The sequence below is a fragment of the Stegostoma tigrinum genome, chromosome 6 (assembly GCF_030684315.1).
Source record: "Stegostoma tigrinum isolate sSteTig4 chromosome 6, sSteTig4.hap1, whole genome shotgun sequence".
NCBI classification, from domain to species: Eukaryota; Metazoa; Chordata; class Chondrichthyes; order Orectolobiformes; family Stegostomatidae; genus Stegostoma; species Stegostoma tigrinum.
Window position 1 is genome coordinate 78969842 of NC_081359.1, and position 14290 is coordinate 78984131.

Here is a 14290-nt window from a genome sequence, read left to right on the forward strand (position 1 = left end):
GATAGATGAGATGGTGTTGTAGAACTACAACCAAACTGTTTGCTACGTTTTCTCTTATAATTTTCTGCATGTTATAAAAACAATTCATTGAATGATGGCGCATCTGCAAAGATGTTATGAGATCCTGGATACGTGCAGGTTTGTTTTATGGTTGGCAAATGATACATGTAAAATTTACTCATTTGACTGCAACATTCTTCTGATCTGCTGAACATTAATGTTTATTGCATACGTTTAAACAAATCAGAAAACAAAAATATCCAATGAAATAACAAATTAGAAAATGCGTCATTTGCACTGTTCTTTGTCAAGCATGCCCCAAAGTGACTCTCAGCCAATTAATCACTTTTAAAATATAGTATTGTCACAAATTAAGGCATATGGCAGGATTCTACAAACAGTAACAAGGTTAAAATTTGTCTATTTTGTTAGTGTTGACCTTGGGAGTAATACTAAGCAAACATCTCGGTTGTCTTTGAACAGTTTTGTGTGATTTTTTTTTATTATCCAGCCAATCAGTCTTCTCAGTTCTCTGTCCAATGCATCATCTATTCAATGTAATTCCTCTGCACTATTAGCCAATATGGAGGACTCCATCCCTGTCATGCACATATTCTAGATCTAAAACAGAACAATAAAGATGAGTTGTGCAGTGTTCTGCACTTGTGATATGGGTGCCATCTTGGGTGAAGGCGATTTCCTAATTAAAATTGGTGGTTATACGGACCCCAGCATCTGAACACAATCCTTGTATGAAATCTAGACCCAGAATAGGGATGACACAGCACCTGATTCTTTATGCACCTTGACTTATTGATGCAACAGAAAAGATGTGAAAATACCAAATTTACTTGTTAAAGCGCTTTTGCTGCTCAATAGCTTCAGCTGTGTCTGGTATTATTAGTATGATCCAGTGCCCAAATTCTGATACATCATAAGCCTCCTGATTCAGAGAGATTTTTTTTTAGAAAAGTATCTGAAAATGAGCCATAATGAATTTCATACTGGTAGTATCTATATTTTTGTTCTCACTTTGCCTCCATGGTAGGTATTTACCAATAGGTAATTTAGGCTGACCTGAGCAAATACTGTTTGAGATCCCATCCCTGTTTTTTCAATAAGTAAAAATTACATATGATGGTGCAGGTTCATCCCTTCATGCAAAATAACTGCTGTATGTGGGAACTTGCTTTGCACATGTTTGCTGCTGCATTTGCGTACAAACAACAGTGACAACTTCATAAATAACTAATTGACTACAAAGTATTTCAAAACATCATAATGTGCAAGGTAGGTTATTTCACTGGTTATCTCTGAGGCATAAGTGTGATAATTTGGGTCAAGTTAACATTTTTGACTTTTCTTTCACCTTTATAATTATAAACATTTGCTGCTGACTGCAGTGGCTGAAATGAAGTGGAGGAAAGCCTATTTGGCAAACCAGTAGGATTCTTGCCTACTTAGAATGTAACATCTCTGAAGAAGGCATTACCTCAGTGAATTTTTGTTTCCTTGGTTTGGAATACAACCTGAAGGTATGTTGGAGAATGAAGAGGACTTTACCAAACATAGGTAATTTGCACATTTGTCATTTGCCTTATTGCATCAACTTACTGCTGCTGGATCCTTCAAAAGAATGAAGACACAGTTACTGAAAGAGGCCCAGTTTGCAGCAAAGGCTAATGGGAAGTAACTTCAGTAACATGGTTACTGACACAAAAATGGTTTTATGGCTCTTAATAAATGTATTAATTTGGATGTGGAGATTGAACTACATTCAAAGAATATCATAGACCATATTAAGGGTAAGTTATCTAAAATTGTTTATCTAGAGTTGTGCTATGTGAAACTAGTTTAACCGTGCATCTTGTAAATCCACTCTGCACCTTAACACCATATACCAGACTATTTTGACAATTATTAACAAAATGGAACAGAGTTCATGCTGATTTCTACATGATGTGGTAATGAGCTGGAATACCATCTTTCTGGTAATTGTATATTTAGCTACTTTAAATGGTGCAAAAGCAAAAAAGCATATTTTTTAATGAACACATTCAGTGAATTAAACGTAATGTGACTTTTCACAAATACTGCAGCTGTTCATTTAACAAAACACATTAATTATTTTGAAAGCTATTAATTGTAATAGAAAATGCCATATTTCCTTATTAAAAATTGAAATATTTGATTCAAAAATGCTTATGATATTGTCAAAGAAAGATCTTTCCATTGAATGAAACACTCACCTCTCCCAACATGAAATAATCCCAGAATATTAAAAAAATGAATGAAAGCTTTAGTGATGAAGGCATTTATTCTTCAGGATAATATTTTAATCTTGCAGCTGAGTAAGAACCAGTAACTTCAATGTTTGGCCTTCATCAAGCTTTCACCACTGCACTCAGTCATAATTTTGTAAGGTTAATTATTTTATAAACAGTTGAGGTATATCATGTTATTTTCTTTACTTTCCCCCAGTACACTACAGTGAATAAGTATATACATTGCTACATAAAATTTATTGTAACAAAACTCCTATTTGCTTTTGATTTTCCATTTTAAGCAGCTGAAATGTATCTCTTTAAAATTCAGCATCACATCATGCTATAATGCATTGTTTTTACTAAGCATTAATAAAAATCTTGTACTGATGTGTGCTATTCTGTGATTGAAAACCCACGGCATTCAGGACTTACTACATTCATGTTGTACGAATTGTTTTGACAGGTTCCAAAAGGATCCAACCTGGTCAGAGACAGGTGATCGATACCTGTTAAAATTATTCAGAGATCATCTTTTTCATCAGTTGACTGAAACTGGTACTCCATGGATTGACCTCAGTCACATAGTCTCGTGCTTAAATAAGGTAGGGGATCATATGCAAAATGATAATAAAACTGATATTGCTATATTATTTATGGAACTTTTGTAAACTTTCTTTAATTGTACAAGAAATTCTTTCAACTCCTTTAGTAAACTAAAAGCATACAGTTTCTATTGCATTCAGTATGCATTTTCATGTATTTTACTTCTATGCTTACTTTTGTTTGAAAGATGATCACTGTTAGCTGTTAATTTTTGCTTACAGTTGGATGCTGGTGTACCAGAAAAAATTAGTCTTGTCTCCAGAGATGAGAAGAGTGTTCTTGTGGTGACGTATGCTGATCTGAAACGTTGCTTTGAAAGCGCTTTCTCAGAACTCCTTGCAGCTTCTAATGGACAGTTGTAGTATTCGCTGTGCTGAGGCAAAACATTGCCGAAGAACAATATAAAGAGCTAATTGCACTACAACTGTATTAATGCCATCTCATTTCACATTTAAATTACAAATGTAAATGAGCAGCGCTGCTTGCACTTCAGTCAGGTACACTGTTACTTGAAGGAAGAACGTCCATATTACAGGAGCCTAGAACTGCCACCAGAAGTTGTTTCTGTGAAGACTGTTTTTAAATTGGGAAGTGGCATCAGATGCATGATGATCCCAGTTTTATTTTTTCACATGTTTATGCACTAATTTTAAGTTCAAGACTTGTGATCTTTAAGGATGTACCACATGTAATTTTGATAAGGGAAAATCGTTATCTTTAGAATTACCTTCTGGGTAACAGTATATGCCCCTAAGGAAGATGTTGAAGTGATTGTACTGCACGCAAGCCTATGGCAAGGACTAGGGTGAAAATGCCAATGGATATATTATTTGTGAACTGAATTCCAATGGGTTATATTTCTGGCAAAAGACATGCTGGACTTCAGACCAACTGCCATGTGCTATCACTTAAACCAAACTACAGAAAGCATATTTTTATGGAAATCAGGTGGAATATTATATGGACGCTATTCTTCTAGGAACTAAACAGCTCCTGTGTGTCAGTGTTGATGGCATCTTTGTGAACTATCACAGCTACACATCTTTCATAACAAAATTAAAATGTAGCTTTTTTGCTTCATACAGCTACCAGCGCCTTTTTTAAACAACAAATTCAGTGTAAGTAATTGGAACAGGTAAGATGCCTCTACATTTATGCAAGCTTTTTTTTATAGGAGACTAATTTTTAAATTGGGTTCAGTACCTGAAATGTCAGGAGTGGATTAGGTTTTGTTATGTATCATTTAATTTTGTATAAAGTTCTATTATTTGAACAGCAGCTTTAATAGGGTACTTTACACTGGATATGGAAACAAACAAGGACTTTGTCAAGTACACTTGCACAAAAACACAGCAGTTGTTTCACAGTAGTAACCTGTGCAATTTTGGAACAGTTGGGCTGCTGTGCCTTTACAATACCCTCGTCCCAAAATTGGCTTTGCAATTAGTCATCTGAATTACAGATATATGGAACTACCTAAAGTGTGATGTTTCAGTTTCTTAAAGTTAGAAACAAAATCACCTTTTTTCAGGAAATTCTTTCATTTGCAGAATCAATTTCTAAATGTGTTGTCAAGTATTGAAACTGAACCATCTGGGAAATGAGGAACATATCAAAACATAATGCAACCAGTCATATGTGACTGCCAATTCCATTGGGCCAAAATATAGAAATGAATCTAAAGAAATTTAACTCAATATAATGACTTTGACATTGTCTTTTCTTCCTGGTATTAAATGTTTAATCATATTGACTGCTTTGAGGAAGAAATGCTGAAACTGAGGGCAGTATGGCCTTGATAAGTGAAAGTCCTTTCCCATTAGCCCAGTTTTATAAGCATAAAATTCTGCACATTGAATTTGTGTTGGCAACACCATTCATGCAAAAGGTTTGGAATCCAAACCTGTTTGGCAACTAGGTTCACCTGGTAATAGCAGTTAAAATTAATGGGGAAGGACTGCATATTTGTGATTTTGACACATTTGTATGCATCCTGTGCAAAATTGATCCATCAACAGGCAGTAGAAGCAATTGCAGTGTCTCCCTCATTTTAGCTGTAAGAGAGTTGAAGGAACTCTGTTCTTTCAAGGATAATGTCCTAAGTAAAGTTGTGTCAATAGCTCATCTGTTTGACAGAGAAGCAGCTGTTTTTGTATGTTTTGAGGAAAAAACTTTTTTTTATAAAATCATAAAAAAACAAAAAAAAGAGGTATTCTGACAATGAGGAGAAATACTGTATTTATATCATTCTGTGCACTTCAAAAGGTTCTTGTTTCCACATGGTTTCTGAATAATTGCAGAAAGGGGATCATCCATGGGTATTAAGGGTTGGGAGTGCATGGCCTCCTCACATTCTTAACATGGACCAATATTTGGGTAACAGGCAGAGGTAAACAGGGCTTAAATTTTGATGTTTACTGAACCAGCACACTGCCTCTGGATTATCAAAAGCAAAAGAAAATTCCTGAATCTTAAAAAAAAATTACTTTGTTCTTACCTTTTAATGTGATTTCATTGTGAGGTAGTTAATTGCCTACAAAGTTCATTTGAATGTATTCCTGATCCAGCCCAACTCAGCATTTGTACATCAGATTTTACATTATTTGCTCCTTTGTTACCATAGCTAACATTTCTAGTCACCATGCGATTTTTAAGTCTTGATCCATTTATTGATAGATGTCTAATTGGGAGAGTTCCAGTATTTTAAACTGATTCCAGTTAATGCAGCTATGGAATATTTGCAGTCGGGCTTTGAAATCCAGTATTGATTTTTCAAACATAAGATTTTAACCACCTGCACTTAAATTGACATACTGCTTTTGGAGAATACTTTAGGAAGGTTTTGAATATGATGAGTAATGTGCAATCTTTTGATGATCCAGTGCCAGCGCTTGAAATCACATGGTGACTTCAATTTTTGAAATCATGTATGGTTTGAAAATTCATTTCAGTTATATACAGGGTTTTCAGTTGCCTAATGCTGTTTAAAACAATCCAAATATGTATTACTAAAAGCTTGTTTTATGTATTATGTCGGTAACAGTTTTTGTTTTGTACAAAAACCTTGGAAGCATATTCTGCACACGTTCTACTTCAGCCTTATTTTGTTTATTTGTAAAGAAAAATGTCCTTAAACAGCTATCACAAAAGTATCAATTGGTTTTGTCTGTATGAGCCCCTCCTCAATGTTAAATGTTGCCACATCTGATTTAAGCCTTTGTGTGTACAGCAGTATTTTAATAAAGAATACCAGAATTCAATCTTGCTTACATGTTTCTTTTTATTCGTATAGGGATGTGGATATTGCTGGCTAGACCAGTGTTTATTGCCCATCCCTAATTGTCCTGAGGTAGATGTTCATGAGCTTCTTCCTTGATCTACTGCAATCCTGGGGATATGAGTTCCTGACTTTGAAAAGTAACTACTGAATTGAAAATGTGGATATCAGCATTTTATATAGAAATTACTTTCAGTATTTGAAATTACTTTGAAGTTTTGCATTAATTAATTAGGTATAACATTGACACAACTTTTAAGGCAGCGCAGAGGATGAAAATATCTATTCCCTCAAGTAGATATAACACAGTGTGAGCTGGAGGAACATGGCAGGCCAGGCCACATCAGAAGAGCAGGAAAGCTGCTGTTTCAGGTTGGGACCCTTCAGAAAAATCAGCTTTCCTGCTCCTCTGCCTGGCTTGCTGTGTTATTTACACAAGTAGTTATAAAACGATGGGGGAGGAATGCCACAAATATAACATTGTTATTGTGATGTAATCCAATCCAATCTACAGGAAATTGATTCAGAAACATTATCTGCAACCAAAACTATTAATAGTTACTTGACAAAAACAAGATCCACAGATGCTGAAATTTTAAAAAATTAGCAGTTTATGCAACATCCGTAAAGGGAAGAAAGAATTGACGTTTCGGGTCTGTGTCCTCTCATCAGAAATGAGGTGTGTTAGAGATGTAATAGATTTTGAGCAAGGGTAAGGGCAGAGTGAGGGAGAGCAACAAAGACAAAAGTTCTGAGACAGGGTGGGTAGCATGAGGAATTAAATAGCAAAAAGGTTTAAAAGCCAGAGGGAATTGGTAAATAAAGGATGTCTGTTTGATATGTAAATAGTTAATAGTCAATTCAAATGCGAAGTCGAGATAGCAAAGGGGGGAAATCAAATCATTTGGGGAAATGTGATGATTTAACATTCTTGAACTCGAACTCAACATTGAGTTAAAAACCTGAGAGTGCTGAGTCAGAAGTGTTATTCCTAGAGTTTTGTCGAACTATTTGAAACATTGTACCAGGCCAAAGACTGAAAAGTTAGTAGAAGCAAGGTGGAAAATTCAGTAATATGATATGCTCCGAGTCATGCTTGCAGGCTGAACAGAGGTGTGACCTGTTTGCAATTGGTTTCCCCAGTGTAGGGAGGCATCATCATTGGTAATGAATACAGAATCCACAATTGGAAGAAGTACCTGTGGCACTATCCTGTATAGTGTGGTTTTCTTTCATTGGTCAGCTTTTTGCTTGTACTCTCTACTTTTTCATTTGGACTGCTGCTATCCAGTTACTTACTTATCTAGTTTCTTTAATTTTGAAACCTTTTGCCATTTAACCTCTCCTATCGTCCACCCTATTAGAGACCCTCTAGTCTCTTTTGTCTTTTACTAACAACTTTTTCACTTGCTCAAAAGATGCCACAATTCTAGCTTTCCTTTGTTCTGATCAAAAATCACAGCCTTTAAATATTAGAGATAATGGGAACTGCAGATGCTGGAGAATCCAAGATAACAAAGTGTGGAGCTGGATGAACACTGCAGGCCAAGCAGCATCTTAGGAGCACAAAAGCTGACGTTTTGGGATGGGTCTCAGCCTGAAACGTCAGCTTTTGTGCTCCTAAGATGATGCTTGGCCTGCAGTGTTCATCCAGCTCCACACTTCGTCTTTAAATATTAACTCAATTTTCCTTTCTGCATAGCCAGCCTGCCTGCCATGCTGAGTATTTCTAGCATTTTCTGTTTCTACTTGTTATTTGATAACATTTTATAAATAGAATTTAATATTGTGGAGTAATGTTTAATACAGCAAAGTATCCACAGTCAGTCATAGAATTGCTACAGTGCAGAAGGACGCCATTCAGCCCATCATAGCTGCACTGGCTCATAAAATGATTTAATGTCATTTTCTTGCCTTTTCCACATTCCTTTGCATGTTGTTCCTGTTTAAATAATTAAATGTCCTTTTGATGCTTAATCGAACATGCCTCCTTCACATGTCCAAGCAGTGTGTTTCAGAAGCATTTATTTTGTGAAAACATCTTATTCTTGCCTCGACTTTGCCTCTTTTGCAGATCACTTTTTAATGTGTGCCCTGCCGTTTTGATCCTTTTACAAGTGGAATAATATCTCTATCTCTCGCAAACCCCTTGCTCCTGAAAACTTCTATTAGATCTTCTCAGCCTATTGGCCTCTAATCTCAAAATAGTGAATTGTTACATATACTTATTTAAAAATCACATGATACCCAATGTGATCTTAATAGTGGCAAACTTTCCACTCTTGCTGTTTTAAATGTGTCTTTGTTCTTTAACATAACCGATGACATCGTTATCCTTTAAACAACCCTCTGTCATTGTCCGGCTGGGAGGAAGTCATTTGTAATGGCTTCTGTTCCTGCTCCCATATCGTTATCTTTGCTGTACCCCAAGGATCCATCCTTGGCCCCTGCCAGCTTCTTGACTACATTTTGCCCTTGGTTATGCCATTAAAAATTGCAGCATTAGCTTCTGCATGTGCACTGACACCTGACTTTACCTTACCACCATCTCTCTCATCCATCATTGTTGCTAAAATGTTTGACTGCTGATTCAACCTACAGTACTGCATAAGCCTGCATTTCCTTTGAAATGTTGGGAAGATTCAGACTTTTCTTTTTGGACCCATCTCCAAACTTTTCTCCTTTGTTGACCTCAGTCCCTGTTCCTAAATCGAGTCAACCTTCTCTTTTGCAACCTTCGTTTTAAAGCCTGAGATGAGCTTTTGACCTTGTTTATGCTGTTACTAAGACTATCTATTTCCAACAGTGTCATCACCATATTTCTCTCCTCTGCAGTATTTGCTGTTGAAACTCTTGTCCATGCTTCTGTTTACTCGAAATTGTTATTCCAGAGCATTTTGGCTAGTCTGCCACATTCTGTTTGAGGTTATGCAAAGCTTTGTTGCCTGTGCCTAATTTACAGCAAGTCCCATTTCCCCTAATTCCCATGTGCATGCTGATTCACATTGCCTCCCAGGAGAGTAACGTCATGGTTTTAAAATTTCTATTCCTGTTTACAAATCCCTCTAAACCTTGACCCCTTACCTATTTCTCATCTCCTACAACCCTCTAAAATATGTGCTCCTCCAGTTCTGAGTGGTTCATCTCCAATTTTAACATTATGGCTTTGATTGTTGAGGACCAAAGCTCTGAAATACAGTTCTCTACCTCACTTACCCTGTTTTAAACACTCCTTAAAATGTACCTTAGACCGCACCAATGGTAATCTGGCCTAATCCAATGTGGTTCAGTGACATAGTCAGTGTTATAATTCTCCGTGAAGGGCATTGAAATTTTTATTTCTTTTGAGTGCATACAAGTTGTCAGTTTGATGGAGATAGCTGTTGATTTAAAGATATCTCGCACATTAACCCACTCTAGCTCCAAACTCCATCCTGACTCTACCCTCGCCACCTCCCCCCAAACTCAAATTTAGACACACATGCATACAGGAAGATCCAATCTGATTAGGATGTAATCGCATCTCCTTGGAAGTTGGCATTTATGTGTGAAACTTGAAAATTAACTGACAGCAACTAAGCGTCTAACTGGAAAAGGGTTTCATTCAGTGTGCAGTATAGATCACTGAAACCTAGTTTAACATTTATTCACCTGGGTCCTTTTTGCTTAGCCCTTTTTTGCCAATGAAAAGAAAATTCCACTGAAACTTACTGAAATCAAAGTTTAAACCCTACAATTGACTTCAATACACTTCAGCCATATTATTGTTTCTTGCAAAGTTAAGATAGCCAAATGTTTCCTTATAAATTGATATCATCCTTTTCAGCTTCAGTCCAAGTGAAACAAATGCTCAACCATGCCTCTGTTTCCTTCAAAATAGATGGTCTGTGCTCAACTGACCAGCTTTGCATCCTCCAACCTCAGTCAATTTGAGCTTATGGTGCAGACGAAGACGCAGTTACTGGATTCTCACCCATCTGTCATCTTGACTTCTATTTGGCCCTAATCTGAGTTCCTGAAAGGCATATCCCATATTTGAATCTCTGTGTAGTCTTGCACCCCCCTCAATGTGTAACTCCTTCCAGTACAATAATTATTTCTCCTTTCTTTTATTTGCATTCAGTCATGTTTCTTCATGACTTGCAATTTCTTCTCTTAAACCCATCCATCTTTCTACTTCACTCTTCTTCATACCCAGCTGGTTCACAAAGATTCTCATCATGCCTCCTTTTGCTATTTGCTTTTTGCATTAGGACTCTGTGAAATTGCTTCTAATGGCTTACGTTAAAGGCCTTGCATTAATACAAGCTTCTGATGCACATTGCAACTGGCAGTTTTATTTCTAAAGAAGGGTCTAGGCCCGAAACATCAGCCTTCCTGCTCCTGTGATGCTGTTTGGCCTGCTGTGTTCATCCAGCTCTACACCTTGTTATGTCTGATTCTGCAGTTCCTACTACTTGTGGCAGTTTTATTGCTGTTTCTGATTTTTGCCACTAGATGGTGGCAGAGAATCACATTATGGCAAGGTAGTCCCTGCTAAATTAGAATCATTGCTAAATATTGTCTGAATGGGCATATCCATAGGAGAATCAATTCTAAAGAGATGCCAAATTACTTGATAGCTAATAACATGAACTGCTTATGATATGCTTCAATATTTTGGACTGACTTTGCTGACTTGGTGGGAATCCTATGGTCCCATTTGTGACAGACCTAGTTGTTGGTAGACAGGATGATGGCCCACGAGAACCCCTTCATCTTCCTCACTGGGTTGGGGAAACCAAAATTGGACTTTCCAACAGTTCCTTCCATTAAGATACTTAAATGGTTCTTTAGAGTGATTGTTAATTGACTGCTTACAGGCCCATTCCTGCCTTGGTGGCAACTATCTCAGCTCTAGATGGAACAAGGGAGATTCATCCTCCCAACTTGTAAACCAGTAACGATGCTGGGGAAGGGGGCAGCGAGACTGCTGAGAGCAACCCCTGCTCTTGCTTTTGACTGCCACCCAATCCAACAGCACACTTGCTCCCCAGATCTCATCTCCATCCTGGGAGCTTTATGCTTGTATCAGCAGCACCCATGGCTTCTCTTGTGTGCCTCTGAGTGAAACGCTGGCAGCACCTCATTGATCTATACCCTAATCCTAGTTGAATGCACCCTCCCCCATTGATCAATCAGGTGCCTGATTGTCAGAAGATTCAGGGGCCTTTCAGGATCTAGCATGGCTTTGGTTTCTTCCAACTTTTAGACCTGGTCTGAAAATGAGAAGGTTCTGCCCAGGGTTACAAAGGCAAGTTCAAGTCCTTCTGCCACTCCTCCATGTGATATGGAGGTAGCACCGTTCCATGTTTAAAATGTCCATGCACCAAAAATAGGGAGCATATTTAACTGAGACAGAAGTGGCCACAGTGGCTGCATGTCACTGGATTGAATTTAATGACCAATATGTTCCAATGTGGAGAAATAAGGTGATTTACATTGGACAGAAGAATGAAGATAAAAGTAAACAGATGACAGCAAGACTTCAAAAGGAACAGATGATCAGAATGTGTAATTTAGACATATAAGAACAAATAAATGGAAGCAGTTATTGAAGATTCAATAAAGCCTATTTCTTTTAAATAAGGGCATAACGTACAGAAGTGTGAAACCTACAGCATCTTTATTGGAGGATAGTAAAGTGTGACACTGGATGCTAAAGATCTGAAATAAAAATAAGTGCTGGAGAAATTCAGCCAGACTGGCAGCAGCTATACTGTGAGAAACAGCCTAGTGGCTGAATTTTCCCTGCCCTTAAACAATGTGGCAATGATGAGTCAGTTGGGAAAATGTGGTGAGAATGTAAACATGAGATTTCTTGAACGCTACGAAAAAAGTCTTAAATTTTCCATTGCTTGGATGTGGAGATGAGAATCTCATTAGTGAGTGGCAAGAAGCCGATTTACATGCGATTACATCTCATTAATCCAATCTCACCATGTAATTCCAAGATAATAAAATGCGAAGCTGGACGAACACAGCAGGCCAAGCAGCATCTCAGGAGCACAAAAGCTGACGTTTCGGGCCTAGACCCTTCTTCAGAGAGGGGGATGGGGAGAGGGAACTGGAATTAATAGGGAGAGAGGGGGAGGCAGACCGAAGATGGAGAGTAAAGAAGATAGGTGGAGAGAGTATAGGTGGGGAGGTAGGGAGGGGGTAGGTCAGTCCAGGGAAGACGGACAGGTCAAGGAGGTGGGATGAGGTTAGTAGGTAGATGGGGTTGCGACTTGGGGTGGGAGGAAGGGATGGGTGAGAGGAAGAACCGGTTAGGGAGGCAGAGACAGGTTGAACTGGTTTTGGGATGCAGTGGGTGGGGGCGAAGAGCTGGGCTGGTTGTGTGGTGCAGTGGGGGGAGGGGATGAACTGGGCTGGTTTAGGGATGCAGTAGGGGAAGGGGAGATTTTGAAACTGGTGAAGTCCACATTGATACCATATGGCTGCAGGGTTCCCAGGCGGAATATGAGTTGCTGTTCCTGCAACCTTCGGGTGGCATCATTGTGGCAGTGCAGGAGGCCCATGATGGACATGTCATCTAGAGAATGGGAGGGGGAGTGGAAATGGTTTGCGACTGGGAGGTGCAGTTGTTTGTTGCGAACTGAGCGGAGGTGTTCTGCAAAGCGGTCTCCAAGCCTCCGCTTGGTTTCCCCAAAGTAGAGGAAGCCGCACTGGGTACAGTGGATGCAGTATACCACATTGGCAGATGTGCAGGTGAACCTCTGCTTAATGTGGAATATCATCTTGGGGCCGGGGATGGGGGTGAGGGACGAGGTGTGGGGACAAGTGTAGCATTTCCTGCGGTTGCAGGGGAAGGTGCCGGGTGTGGTGGGGTTGGAGGGCAGTGTGGAGCGAACAAGGGAGTCACAGAGAGAGTGGTCTCTCCGGAAAGCAGACAGGGGTGGGGATGGAAAAATGTCTTGGGTGGTGGGGTCGGATTGTAAATGGCGAAAGTGTTGGAGGATGATGCATTGTATCCGGAGGTTGGTAGGGTGGTCTGTGAGAACGAGGGGGATCCTCTTAGGGCGGTTGTGGCAGGGGCGGGGTGTGAGGGATGTGTTGCGGGAAATGCGGGAGACGCGGTCAAGGGCGTTCTTGATCACTGTGGGGGGAAAGTTGCGGTCCTTAAAGAACTTGGACATCTGGGATGTGCGGGAGTGGAATGTCTTATCGTGGGAGCAGATGTGGCGGAGGCGGAGGAATTGGGAATAGGGGATGGAATTTTTGCAGGAAGGTGGGTGGGAGGAGGTGTATTCTAGGTAGCTGTGGGAGTCGGTGGGCTTGAAATGGACATCAGTTACAAGCTGGTTGCCTGAGATGGAGACTGAGAGGTCCAGGAAGGTGAGGGATGTGCTGGAGATGGCCCAGGTGAACTGAAGGTTGGGGTGGAAGGTGTTGATGAAGTGGATGAACTGTTCGAGCTCCTCTGGGGAGCAAGAGGCGGCGCCGATACAGTCATCAATGTACCGGAGGAAGAGGTGGGGTTTGGGGCCTATGTAGGTGCGGAAGAGGGACTGTTCCACGTAACCTACAAAGAGGCAGGCATAGCTGGGGCCCATGCGGGTGCCCATGGCCACCCCCTTAGTCTGTAGGAAGTGGGAGGAGTCAAAAGAGAAGTTGTTGAGGATGAGGACGAGTTCAGCTAGGCGGATGAGAGTGTCGGTGGAGGGGGACTGGTTGGGCCTGCGGGACAGGAAGAAGCGGAGGGCCTTGAGGCCATCTGCATGCGGAATGCAGGTGTATAGGGACTGGACGTCCATGGTGAATATGAGGTGTTGGGGGCCAGGGAATTGGAAGTCCTGGAGGAGGTGGAGGGCGTGGGTGGTGTCACGGACGTAGGTGGGGAGTTCCTGGACCAAAGGGGAGAAAATGGAGTCCAGATAGGTGGAGATGAGTTCGGTGGGGCAGGAGCAGGCTGAGACAATGGGTCGATACAGTCATCAATGTACCGGAGGAAGAGGTGGGGTTTGGGGCCCCAACCTTCAGTTCACCTGGGCCATCTCCAGCACATCCCTCACCTTCCTGGACCTCTCAGTCTCCATCTTAGGCAACCAGCTTGTAACTGATGTCCATTTCAAGCCCACCGACTCCCACAGCTACCTAGAAT

At 40.1% G+C, this 14290-nt stretch overlaps 1 protein-coding gene across 2 annotated transcripts in view; it reads left to right on the plus strand.

Annotated features, from left to right (window-relative positions):
• Positions 1-6130, plus strand: part of pan3 (poly(A) specific ribonuclease subunit PAN3) — a 153791-nt gene extending 147661 nt beyond the window's left edge. For both annotated transcript variants that reach the window (XM_048533537.2, XM_048533538.2), the window contains exons 17-18: positions 2731-2869; positions 3092-6130. In XM_048533537.2, coding sequence (XP_048389494.2) covers positions 2731-2869; positions 3092-3232 — 280 coding nt within the window. In that variant the 3' untranslated portion in view covers positions 3233-6130. The remainder of the gene's footprint in view (positions 1-2730; positions 2870-3091) is intronic.
• Positions 6131-14290: the final 8160 nt, after the last annotated feature.